Genomic DNA, 13,978 nt, shown 5'->3' with positions numbered 1-13,978 from the left:
GAGTATTTCCATCTACAGGTTATGGCAGTAAAAGATATAGGTTAACTACAACAGTTTGTTATTTATGTGACCGTAAGGTTTATGAGTTTAACTCTACTCAGAGCTGTAAATATATGGTGAATAGAAATATTTTATTTGTAATACTACACCACAACTATTGTGTGTAATATGTCACAAACAGATTGTTGTGTTAATGTGGCCTTAGCACTAGTCTCAACATTTGATGTAATGTGCTTAAAAGTTCATTTTTTATTTTTTTATAAAAAAGTAAAAATATTAACTAAACATGTAAAATTATTTAGTACAACACAACTGACAAGAAGTATTGGTCAGTAATGAATACAAAGAGAGTAAACCTTATACACCCATTATACTCTTCCCATTCATAATTAATTCCAAATTCCCCATAAAGTAGATAGTTGTCATCTAGCTTCATGACTGATAATGAACCAGGTAGATCTCTTTTGTAACTCAGGTAGGACAATTTGAAATTTCAATCTATTTATCTTAACAAATTAAAAAAAAATCATTAAAAACTAAGCTATAGCTTTACCTTCCGCGCCGATGGATACGAGTTTCACTCCCTTGCTGGCGATGAAGTCGAGGGCCTTGTTGACGTTGGCGATCTTGTGGAAGCGCATCTTGCCGCGGTCGGGTTTCGGCAGGGTCTCCCCTGATATCACCTCCAGCAGCAACATCAACTTCAGGCCGTTGCGGAAGTCGTCTTCGATGTTTTCGATCGCTGTGCCTGCCTTGCGCAGATGGGAGTTGCACCATGCCGTGAATGTCTGGAACAGAGCATGAGCATGAGCACTTTGGAAAGTATTGGAGACCATTTAGGAACAGACTGCAAACTCAATAACAAGGTGTACGCCACACTAAATGCCGCGTAACAAGCTTCGCTGAGGTTGCAGGCAAAATTTCTGAGTTAATAGAATCATTAAATTCACGAGATATCCTTCTGGCACAGACAAACATACAGAAAAGAAATTGATACAAAAATTACGTTAAGCTAAATTCAAAGTTGGAGTTCCATTTGGTCTATGATGTAGTAACATCATAGACCAAATCGTTGTTTATGTAGGAATGAAGTTTCATGCAAAATTTAAAGTCTACGGATGAAATATTTATCGAGATATCTTGGCACATGATACATTTAAATTTTGGTTCATTAAGTTAGGTTTCATAAGAATGTTGAAATAAGAAAAATTCCCGGTGAGGTAGGAAGGGCACTACAACGAAAGAATGCGCTGAAATCAAATCTTGTCACAGAATTTTAACATTGACTTTTTACTCCATTATTATTTTCATTAACTCTATGAATAAACATGTTAGCCTAGATCTACAAATCACATACGACATTATATGGTTACGAATGTATGTCTTCTGCTATTTTATCTTTGCCATCATGGTTACCCATAAGACCAATGTAAAAATATTCGCTGACGCTCAGCCAAATTCCACGCAGGGACATGCATATGCACCATCATCGACCATCATACAGCTCATATAGAAGTGAAGTAAGTGAAGCTTCACACAAATTTCCAAGTCTGTAGATCATTTCGTTTTCAAGATATCGGGCAGACAGACAGAAATGAAATTTTTCAGCCCCTCGAGTGATAGGCATCGCTAATGCTAAGCCAATAAAAAAGGAATAGGCCAAAATTAAAACAGATCAAAATAACTCCATTTACAAGGAATACTTAAGACGACCCCCTAGCGCACCATAAATTAATGGACTATTTGGAATGAACATTTACCCCAGTGAATAGAAAGAGAAAGTAAACATGAGCCTGACAGACTATTCCCCAGCGGTGTGGATGTGGGGATAAAATAACAGGATGTGCTAGAATTAGCAGCGTTTGGTGTGCTGTGGTGAACATCAACACATTAACAAACACGCAGCCCGCTGCTGCCGCATTCCACGGACAGACAGCTAGAAAGGGCACCGTCTCAGTCGCGTAGGGCACACGGGAGCATTTGCAGCAGTCCTACTCGTTACAGTTGAAGTCAAACCTAACTTACCGAACCAAAATGTTAATGTATCATGTGGCATGAAAGATTTCATTTTTACACTTTCAATTTTGAATGAAAGTTCATTTCTACATAAACAAGAATGAGTTCTATGATGGTGAATGTTCAACCATGGGATTAGCCTGAGCGTCATTGAAGCCTATTACTCGGTAGGCTAACACAATTTATCTTTTGTCTAATTCAAGGATTCAAACATTTCTTATATGTGTGATTGTATGTCTGTTTATTTGTCCGAAAATGAAATGAGATATACTCGTAGATTTAAAATTTTGAATGCAACTTTAGCGAAGCCAGTTTTATGCGACACGTGGTGTGACGTACCCTTACCTAGTTATAACGGAAGTACATGAGATATTGAACAAAAGTAATTACGTACCCACAAGAAAACATACGGTAATTCACTTGAGATAATCGAAGGTCGTTTTAGTTTATGTACACTGACAACTACATGAACAGCAAAACAGGAGGAAAATTCCAAACCATATGAGATGAATTACAGCAAGTCCCTTAAATTGTCATCACTGACACCCATTTCTTCACCAAATTACCTGCCCTGCGAGGGATGAATGAAAGGACTATCTAACTCGTGCAACTTCCGCAACTCTACGGGTCATCTTGCATTATCTACAATTAGGGTCCAGAGAGCCATGACCATAACAAGCGATTGAGTCGGCGACGGTCAGCAATTCTTCAGGGGCCACGTTTAGGATTTATTGGCAGGGCGTTAGCAAAGCACATCACATTTGACGGACCAAAAAAATGTTATTTCAGAGAAAGATTTCATTTGTGGACTTGCAATTGTGGATGAAACTGAATGTCTACATAAACTAGAACGAGTTCTATGATGGTCCATGTTCAACCATGGAATTAGGCTCAACGTCGTTGAATTTATCTCTCAGTAAGCCTGACATAATTTCTCTTATTTGCCGGGGAATGAAAAAATTCTTTTCTGTATGAATGTATGTCGTTTTATTTATCGATAATGGAATGAGCTATAGGTTTGACATTTTGCACTGAAACTTTGCTAAACCTGTTACGTGACACGTGATGTGGCGTACTTCTACTTTAAAGGTACTTAGATTTAGATGGACTAATTTCACTATACGGATCATGTACATATTTAACCTACCTAAGTAGTAAATGCATAGTTACTCATACCTTTAAGTCACGTTTTATAATCTGAACTAATTAAAGAAATTATGAGTTGTTGGAATTTGGGGTGAACCCCTAAACTGAAGAAATATCAACGGCAATATCAATTTAATTAGATAAAAACTGAATTGTAAGATAAGATACGAAGTACTGTAGGTAAAGTACAGTATAAATAGCAGTCAACAGTAGCAGCTGCATACGAGAAACAAGTTCCCCGCAGAGAAAGTACACGTCCGCCAATAACCTCGTATAAGTAGCACTCTCGGTTTCGTCTCGTCAGTCAGGTTCCGCCACTCTCTGCTACGTGGAGTTACTACTACACTCTGCTCTGTGCCACCGGGCAGATGTGGAGAGTCGTGTGTAAAAATAAGGAACTGGCCGGCCGCTCACGCCCATCTTAATGTGGCTATTACTCTGACGTACGGCCTGCTCGTAATTTTCGTTGAAAGCAACCAACAGTCCTCATTAGAATTCTGCTTTACTGTAACCCAGCCCCAGTAGTCCTCGCTTAGAAGGCCATTAATATATTTTTAGCCTCTAGGTAGTATTATTTTTAATCCCTAACACTCTCATGAAACCCTTAAGATATTTCCCCGTCAAAGAAATATAAATATCAGCATCTCATAAAATGTATTCATAATATTATTTATAACTTGAAATTCTTAAGCGTATTGCTACAAAGGCCAAATAACCACTGACACATAATCAAGGTAATGTGAGACAGCATCGAGTGCGTTTGTTCCTAATTAACAGCCGTTATCAAAGTATATTTGATACTCTTCGAAGTATAACCAGCGCAAATTTTGGTTTGGTTACGGGCAACAAGCTTCTTACAGTTTCGGTTAACAAAGGTACAAATTTGAAAGTATCGCATTATGAGGAAGCAAACTCTCTTCTTGGTATAACATCTGTTTACTTCGAAACACACATAAAACTCTTAATAGATCAATTAAAATACAGAAGTCTGAAATTTAATAGGAATTAAAATGTGTTGTGTTTTAAAGACCTTTAAAATGAGGGGTTGCAAGTTAGAGGTTACGATATAAAATTTTAAAGTCACCCCTGCAACCTCAACTTCGCGGCTGGTGCCGAAACTATAAACGAAGTCAAAAAGCTCTATTATCTTATGCTAGAAAGCTGTGCTGGTGCTTTTTTCCAAAAATACAAAACTAAGGGGTGTGTGGGACTTTTTAGACACAAGCTCTATTTCTCAGGGTTTTCAGTATGTATACTTACTCCATTTGTGTTCTATTATACAAACATACGCACTAAAGACTATTCAAATTTCAAGTCTCAGTGGAGTTAGTAACTAGACCGTCAACAGATTAGTTAACACATAGTGTTACTCTGAGTCTTGTCGATAGTGGAACTAAGTCTTGTCATTGTCATTGTCATCGGACTGCGCTTCGAACAATTACCCCAGAGAGACGTTTTGTCATGTGAGAATAGATTATACTATTGATGGTGGTGAATAAGTAGGTATTAAAAGTTGAAACATAAAAAACTCCTACGAATCTTTTTTTTCTTCAATTTGCCAAGCCCTGTTACGAAATATTATAAAATTAAAATTCTAACAATAATAAACGAGGCGTTAGTGAAACTTTTAAAATTGAAACTACGCCGCTTTTGTACATAACACACTAAAAGCTAAACCGGAGACTGTTTCGAAGATGTAATAGTGATTTATTGTAGATGTAGATGTCTGAAGGAAAAATTAGGAAACCGTCCACTGCTGCTACACAATCTGGCTCGATGTTACCAGTATTGAAATTAAGCTTCGAGCAAAACTTGCAGCCTATAATTCGTTCTCGAGGTATCGTGCGGGCATACAGGCAAATAGAAGGATATGAAATTTGTCCGTCCCGTGGATTGAAAGGCTTCGCTGTCGCTCAGCTAATAATGTAAAGTGGTAGATGGAACTTTTACTTTGGAAACCCCTACGCACTGACTTAACAATACGTTTGTTGTAACATAACCTGCGGGTAGTGCTGAGATAAAAAGAAAAAAAAACGTGTTTGTGTTTAGTAATTTTTCAATCCGGGGAATATAATCGATCAATACTTTTGATAAATGATCAACACAAACCACTACTTACAACACAACGCAAACAAAAAATATAATTTTTATCCGATATTTTTAGTTTTTAACGAAGATCGACAGGGTTTCAGCGTGCCGCGGCTGACAGTATAAACAAACGAGCGAGCAGCACATTCATCATGGCCTGAGTGACGATCTGGTGGGAAGAGAAAACTTATATTTAGTAAACTAATCATCAGTTCTGGGTTAAAAATATAACTGCCGACAGTCCGATTATACACCAGGCCGACGGTCTGCGGTGAGTAATAGTAATAGAGTGGGCAGCAGCAGCACATAGCAAGTCGACCCTTGCACCAGCACCAGCACCAGCTGTGAGTGTGACAGACTGCTGTGTCAATCAGTGTTAACGTCTGACATCTACGATGACGTGTCACGCCAACATCTGGTGAACTCACTCTCGTATTTCCGTACCAGCCTAAACAATTTACATGTTTACATTATGTTTCCAATTCTACACAAACTGCTAAACAGCGCAACATTCTTACATCCCAATAGTGCTTGATGAGATGAAAAGAGTGTTTGTTTACTGTGTTGGAATCGGAAACAAATGTTAATTGTTTTCATTGGTAGACTTAAACATTCGAAGACGTTTTCCATTCGCAGCAAAGAAAATTATGTCGGTATGAACTTAATAGATATGCACTCTGTTGCAAATTACACAGAAAGCTTTGTTGTTACGTAAAAAACCTGTAACCCCTCGGTTGATAAAAAGGCAACTAGCCAACCTTCGAGTCGTCGATATAAGCAAAAATTACCTATGTGCATGACGATGCTCCAACATAATTACGCCTTACACTTGACGTGAATAATTACAAAACATATATAATATAAAAATGTGTAAATGGCACGAAATTATGAATGGTCCTGGGTAATATAATACACAATTCTTTTACTAAAACGAAATGTTTTGTCTAGGTAGATAAGAAATGTTTATGACCACCTTATGACCACTGAAACTGATACAATTCCACAAGACGATTTCTGCAAAATCGTGTCAATCAGAAGATCGGGAGAGGTCGGAGGTGACAGCGGGGCCAGAGATAGGGTAAGAAGAGGTAAACAAAGCAGAGAAAGCAGTAGAGCAGTTACCAGAACTGGTTTAGAAAGTGACCGCGGGTACATTCCTCCAGCGCGGTGTCCCTCAAGGTTCCCATCTGGGACCGTTGCACTTCCTCGTGGCCAGTGCGCGCGCGTAAACACACCATTAGCGGGATCCCGCGTCACGGCCGCGGCCGTCCTGTACGTGTCAGAATGCCGGACAGGAACAAACTATACGTGGAACCAATATCATTACATACATCCTGAAACTCCAATACCACGTCGAAATTTCTTCGCTCTCTAATAAGGATGGTTGACTCATCCGACCGCAGTGTAAATTCTTGATTTCAAAAGAAATTGTATACATTAAGAGCTTTACTGATCGAAGACAACATATTAAAATAAAGATTTAAATAAACGAATAAAAATAAATGTAATACAATTATAATGACAGTTAAAACATCTATAAAGTATTAACAGAACATTTTATTTCGGCACAATAGCACCACCTACTTAAGTGAAATATTTTTGTTGTGGAGGAAAACCATATTAATTCACATTTAATTTGAAAAACCCTCCTATAGATATGACAAATTAATTATAAATTCAGGGTGTCTACGATGATCTTGGACTTACATTTACTTCAGAGTTTCTCAAATGTTGTTCAGTTTTACGTGAAGTGAGAATCAACTTGCAGATACGAAAACTCACATCATATTTCAGTTAATTCAAATAAAACACGAAGCAAATAGTTACCAATGCTCTAACTAAATTCTCCTGCTGCTGGCGAAACACAGATCACTTGAGACAGGTGAGTAAAACTAATAATCACCTAACTTTTCAAAAACTATTACTCGTAGGCTATGTTATAAATTTCTGTAATTTTACAAATAATGACATGATACATTTAATGATGTGATAAATAAGTTTTGTTTACATTACTAAAACCACCTTCTCGATATGTTCGCTATGTTCCTCTAAACCAGGCAATAACAAGTCGTTAAAAACTAATAAGCGGAGATACACTTCTAGGTGGGAAAGGCCTTTTATACAAATAATTCATGAAGTGGAGACCAACACCTTTATATCAGATATTAACCTAACAAGTCATATAAATGCCTTATATTATAGATCTAAGGAGAAAATGAGGTAACCCCAGGTTACAATAATCATCAGCTGTAAAGAGGGTGTAAATAGTGTACTGGGTTCAACATTTCATTTAAAGGGCATTCTAAACTCTAATGGCTGCCTAGCCACTTCTCCACTAAATAATGGCTCTCCGAGATGTCTTATTCTGACCATTGACATAGATCAACTGGTTGTCATGGACTCATTACAGCACTAGTGTCGTAATAGAGATCATTACGAGACTGTTGGCGTATTCCTATTTGGGTTCAAATTTATAAATGATACAAATGCACTTTGATTAGCACCCCAACAGATCTATGTCAGCTTAAAATAACTCAGACGTAAGTTACAGCTGCACCAATAGTGGAACGGTGGTTGAAGTGATTCAAGACACGGTCAGAGAGCAGCTCCGCGGCTCTGCTTTGACAGTAGGCGTGAATAACCAGTGCCATAAAGCCTAGAAGCGTATTGCGTATTGCGACAACAATAGAGCAGTGGCAGGCCACACAGGTCGTACCACTGATGTGATAGCGCTGAGTCGACATAACTTACTGTAGAGTCTTGACTCGAGTCTACACTTGCCGACGCTCTGTAAATCTCAAGATAACGGATTTTTTAAATTCAGCATTTGAAACTTATAACGTATTAATGTCAAAGTAGTTCACATCCTTTGACGATCGATCCCAGCTCTGTGAGTATCGATAACAATAACATTCTTCGTGAGTAGTACCATCAATAACTCTACGAACTCCATACGTGATCAGTATTTTCATCAGTCATATTTGATAAATACTAAATATGGTAGCTTAGAAAATACATGTGACGTATTATTAACTTTATTTACTGAACACAGCAAAATGATTAATTCTTTAACTTTAGAACTAACCACATTATCATAAAATAATTTAAATACTTATACAATACAATACAATACAATATACTTTATTGCCAGAAACAATTTTAACATTGCATAGCATGCGTCACATAATAATAATTGTATAATTATTAAAATAATGAAAATGTCTTATGCTAACGATTTAATTTTTAAAATATTGTAAACAATATCGATTTTAGTTAACAATAAAAGTTGTCAAGCAGTAAAATTAATATATAATAAAAATAACTTTGGATATCAGCGCCCCTGTACTACCGCACATTGGAGCTAGTGAGATGGTCCATGAATTCACCAACTGTATAAAAAGAATGAGACACTAAAAAGTGTCGCAGTGTAATTTTGAACCGATTTAGATCATTTATTGATTTTATTTCTTCAGGGAGCCCATTTAGAAACTTTATGCCGGCTTGAGAAGGAAGTTGCTCGTATCTTCTCAATCTATGCTGAGCAGGTCTGACATTTTCTCGATACCTCGTATCGTAGTTGTGAATGTCACGACCTCGAACCATTTGGCTCTTAAACCGACAATGTACAGTAGTCTCCAGTATATACAAACATGGCAATGTTAGTATTTTGAGCTCCCTAAATGAATTTCTACACGACTCTCTAAAGTTTAATTTAGCAATAATTCTAATAGCTCTCTTCTGTAAGACAAAAAGTCTGTGGAAGTCGCCATTTGAACAGCCACCCCACAATATAATACCGTAGGATAAATGTGGGTGGACCAAACCGTAATATGCAATTTTCATTATTTGATCTGAACAGTATTCGGCAAGACCTCTCAAGAGATAAATATTACTTGATAGTTTCGCACAAACACTGTCCACATGGTTCCTCCAAGTCAACCCTCTATCGAGGTATATTCCCAGGAGTTTCGTACAGTCAACTTCATCCAGGACCTTGTCGTCCAACATCACAGTAGGTCTGTACTGAAATGGTGCAGTGCTTCCACCAAAAACCATGTAATTTGTTTTCGAACAATTAAGTTTCAAGTTTATGTTTTCAAAGTATTGTGTACATACGTTTAATTCTTCGTAAGCTTGAATTTCAACTTGAAATTTTTGACTTGCATGTGAAAGAGAGAGTCGTGTCATCTGCATATTGGACTATGTGTCCTTTATGAATCTTTGAATTCAAATTGTTTACGTACACCAGGAACAAAACTGGTCCGAGGATGGATCCCTGAGGGACCCCATATCTAAGACTGGTTGTACTTAACGAAAGCATCACAATTCTTAAACGAACAAATTGAAAGACGGAAATGGAAACCGGCCCGAATCTTAGGAGAGTAACTTGTAAAACTCGTACTTATCTACTTCGTGAACAAACGTACGTACGTGTGTGTGTGTGTGTGTGTGTGTGTGTGTGTGTGTGTGTGTGTGTGTGTGTGTGTGTGTGTGTGTGTGTGTGTGCGCGCGTGCGTGCGTGCGTGTGTGTGTGTGTGTGTGTGTGTGTGTGTGTGTGTGTGTGTGTGTGTGTGTGTGTGCACCAAGGGTGTAGTTGTTCGTTTAGTGTTTGGTTACTCATCAAGTACACTCAGTTTAGGACGTATGATAAGGCATTTTAAGTGGGGAACGATTTAAGTCACAGACTATTGTACAATGTTCACTGTAACATCTCATCCGTACAAATGACCAACACGAGAAACTGAACAGCCAGTATTTTAAAAGCAATGTGTGAGTGAGATGTAGTATTGTTACTAGCAAAGATCGACTGCTGTACAGTCCAAATCACTGAGATCCAGCTTTCACTGCTGAATGTTATTGGATGGTTTGGAGATCTCAACAGGGTCTTTAAGTCACTAAAGGGTTAGTTCGGACGCCAGATAACAAGAAACCTAACTCCAATTCTTCTTAGCCTCAGAAAATCCCAACACTTCGGCCACCACGTCGAGGGAGCTCTCTCTAAACCTCGATGACATTCTCAGACAACTCAATCCCACCTGCAAATAGTACATGGTTGGCTTTAAAATGGAACTCGATGGCCGCTTATGGACGAGGCGTTAGCTAAAGTTGCCGCTGTTGAACTCCACTTAACCATTCAGCCCTGCAACATCCTCATTAATGACCGCAAGACAACCATGACTCATGTAGTTACCATACAGTACACGTACAGAACCTTGCTCATCATTACTCCTAACTCAAATGTGATTTACCGACCGATTTAAATGAAGGAATAAAATCGTACAGCGGCGAAAAAATTTAGGTGAACATAACTCATATTTTCTCAAGAAAATCAGTTTGGACCTGTACAAAAGTAAGCCGACTTACGGATATGCTAATATCCTGATCTGGTATGGATAACCCAACCGACTTGGACATGTTAGGATGCTTCATGTGACGACAGTGATTTCGCACGCTCGATACTCCCAGCAGTGACCACACACCAATGACAAATATCACCACACTCTGCGAGGTAATTAAAATCTGAAGTGATGTAATCACTTTTTAACGTAAGATCCCCCCCCTCCCGCCAAGATAGTCCTAGCAATTACAAGGATTTCTTACTGAATTATTTATTAGATGCCATTAATCTATTCACAAATCTTATAGTTTTTATTCGACAGCTGATTATGTGCTATCTGCAATCACAACATAGTTTTCATAGTTCCTATCTGTATTACACATCTGCCGATTTTGAAGTATTAGCTAATACAAGGTACAATTACGCCAAACCACATTTCGCGTAATAGGCTTAGCTGAAGCATGCAACATTTGAAGTCTATATATCACTATCACTTCATTCTCAAGATATCGAGTTGTAGGCTTTGATATTTTTGCTATCACTCATTCAAATCTCATGGAGGGACTTTCACCATCATCGAGCTGTATCTTGTCTATATACAGTACAAACAAATCGATATAACAGAGTATTGATGGACCTTACAAACAGTAACGACAGCCTTGCCGACCAATCGAACAAACTACCCATATGTATATAAGTTGAAATGTGTCTCTATGTTACATGGCTATACTCAAAATTTGTTTACAAACACATAGGCCTATAAACCGACTAAATATAACATTAATGTATACAAAGCCTGGAATCAAGATCGCACGATGAATGCGATCGAAATTGTACGAACCTTATAGACAAAAGGAATGTGTAACTGCTAGTACTAGAATAATAGTAAATAACTTTACAGCATTATAACCGATCGAATCATATTGCCGTATATGCTGTAATGGGTATATTCTCCAAGTAAGGAATACAATTACTAAACACAAAATGGAACACGTGTGTATAACTTCGTCGATTTATTTTCCAAGTTTCAAAACTTCTCAACATTTCATATTCTACAAGATTTGTTAATACCAGTCTTACTTGCATCATGGAATTTAGTTTGATATCACAACTGTTTCGCGAGTACAATCTTTATTATGTCCAGAGTCCATAGTTGATTCGTATAGATTGGTCAAGGATATATAGTACGAGTGCCCGTATGACGTTCTGTAACGCGGAAATTAGTTTGTTTACTATTCAATACAAGAAATTTTGCAATCCCTAATTTAAACACTGATAAGGTAATGTATTCAATCTTTCATAAGTATATACATACACACACATATATATATATATAAATATATATATATATATTTTAATCTACCTATATATATATATATATATAGGTAGATTAAAATGTTTAACACTTGAGAAATACTGCACAGACTTACTTAGTAGTTAAACATAATATATTTGAATATACGAGTATAGGCCACACAGTAGATAAATAGGTGAATTTTGCAAAAAAATACTTTCTGCAAATAATTTAAAGTTCCCTTAACAAATAAATGCGTTTTCCATTGCCAGACTTTCAAAAATACAACCGGAGGTGTGACAAAGCCAGATATGGAGTGAGCAGTTTGCATTGTGAAAACCTCAATTCAATTTGTGCGTCGCCTCCTGATAGAAAACATGCGATTCTGTTAATGCGTACTTGAACCGGTCGCGGTGGAGGGGCAGGGGCAAATGAAATGGAATTGAGGCAGGGCAGGAGGTCGGTGGGTGCGACAGATGCCAGGCTCTTATCGCCTCAACCCGCCATTGCAGCTGTCTGTCCCCGCGCAGTCAACGGTCAATGTGCAGAACCGCACATAACCTCACTTCATCTCGTGGTAACAATAAACAAGGTAGCAGTACACCGCACCACCGCACCGCCCGCTCAGGCTGCATGCAACATTTCACATCTACAGCTCGTTTTATTCTCGAGATGTCCTGCGGGCGTATAGACAAGACATACGTACATCATACACAGTAGAAAAGTCTGGCTGGGCACAGACTACATATGTGATTAGAGCATCGGCTATCTGTCACAAAAAGACAACTGGTAATAACTTATTCGAAGGAGATATTTTTGAAACAGCGACTGTACAGGAAACGCGTGTGTGAAGAACCGTATTATACGAAGGCGTACAGGCAAATTTTAACTGTGATGTAATATATCCTCAAAGGATGTAATTCTATATAACAAATATCACATGTATCTGAATAATAGCTTACGTCCGTTTATAATAACCACGGCAATGTAGCGCACAACCAATTGACTGATTTTGGAATGTGACGGATCAAAAGGCTTGCGCGCAACAGGTTGTCGTATGTGCACATCATCATAATGATGTTCATCACTATTTATGATGATGACGTAAATCTTCAGCAAGACAATGCCTTGGCGGATTTATGTTTCACTTACAATAAAACGTACACAATCAAAAGTTCAACTAAAATTGTATGGGATCCTAGGTGTTTCTCTTTACTTTTTGACGGGTTGTCAATTGCTGTAATTAAAATACTTTTAGAATGTACACAGTTATTATTAATCCTAACTGACCAATGTACAGTCAGTTTATTTCACTCTTGTGGTATTAAATTTCAACTGTTGGTTCAATCTGTAGATCTGTTAGTATCATGTGTCAAATCATGTCAGATCCATGTATTTAGGGAAGTACCTAGTTACTAAAACGTTCAATTCCAAATATTTAATATTTCGTAATTCTTCATAAATTGATGAGGCAAAACAAATTTTCTAAACTTTTAGTGTGTTTTACAAATTTAAGAACCATTTAATAACCTAGTAATTGACTAGAAAAAGCTAAGATATTATTGATACCAATATACGTACATTAAGACAATTCATTCTTACATACGTTTAATATAAATTACATTTTATTGCCAACCGATAATACTGTATACTCGGTTCACTATGATCAGTGGTATCCAAAAGCTTTAGCCGATTGAATTTACGAACAAAACTAGTTCAAGAAAGAATCCAATATCACTGTTACTGACTGTCATTCTCAATACAGTCCTCAGAATGTCGTTCTTTTAATACTGGCCGTCGGTCTATCAGTCTAGGGCACACGTATGCCTTCACACCAAATTACGAATCGTCCTTTTGAAACTATGCATATCGCACAATAAACACCAGGACCAATAATAAGGGAACTGTGAGATTAGTTGTTTTAACAGGGTGGAAGTACGCAACACCACGTGTTGCTGAGGTTGGCATGCAAAATTTAAAATCTATAGCTATTTCATTCTTGAGACCGATAAAAGACATACGATCATTAAAAAAATAAGTTGACTCGAAAATTACGCAGAACAGAACTTATTCTTGTAGCAATGAAGTTTCATGCT

At 37.6% G+C, this 13,978-nt stretch overlaps 1 protein-coding gene across 1 annotated transcript in view; it reads right to left on the bottom strand.

The window, feature by feature from the left end:
- The window catches only part of LOC124357127 (alpha-actinin, sarcomeric-like), a 107,751-nt gene that overhangs the window by 27,354 nt on the left and 66,419 nt on the right, over window positions 1–13,978 (bottom strand). The window contains 1 exon segment of the mRNA XM_046808604.1: window positions 554–788. Coding sequence (XP_046664560.1) covers window positions 554–788 — 235 coding nt within the window.

This window comes from Homalodisca vitripennis, chromosome 3, assembly GCF_021130785.1.
Source record: "Homalodisca vitripennis isolate AUS2020 chromosome 3, UT_GWSS_2.1, whole genome shotgun sequence".
NCBI classification, from domain to species: Eukaryota; Metazoa; Arthropoda; class Insecta; order Hemiptera; family Cicadellidae; genus Homalodisca; species Homalodisca vitripennis.
Note: the sequence above shows the minus strand (reverse complement) of the source record. Positions and strands in the feature narration are given on the sequence as shown.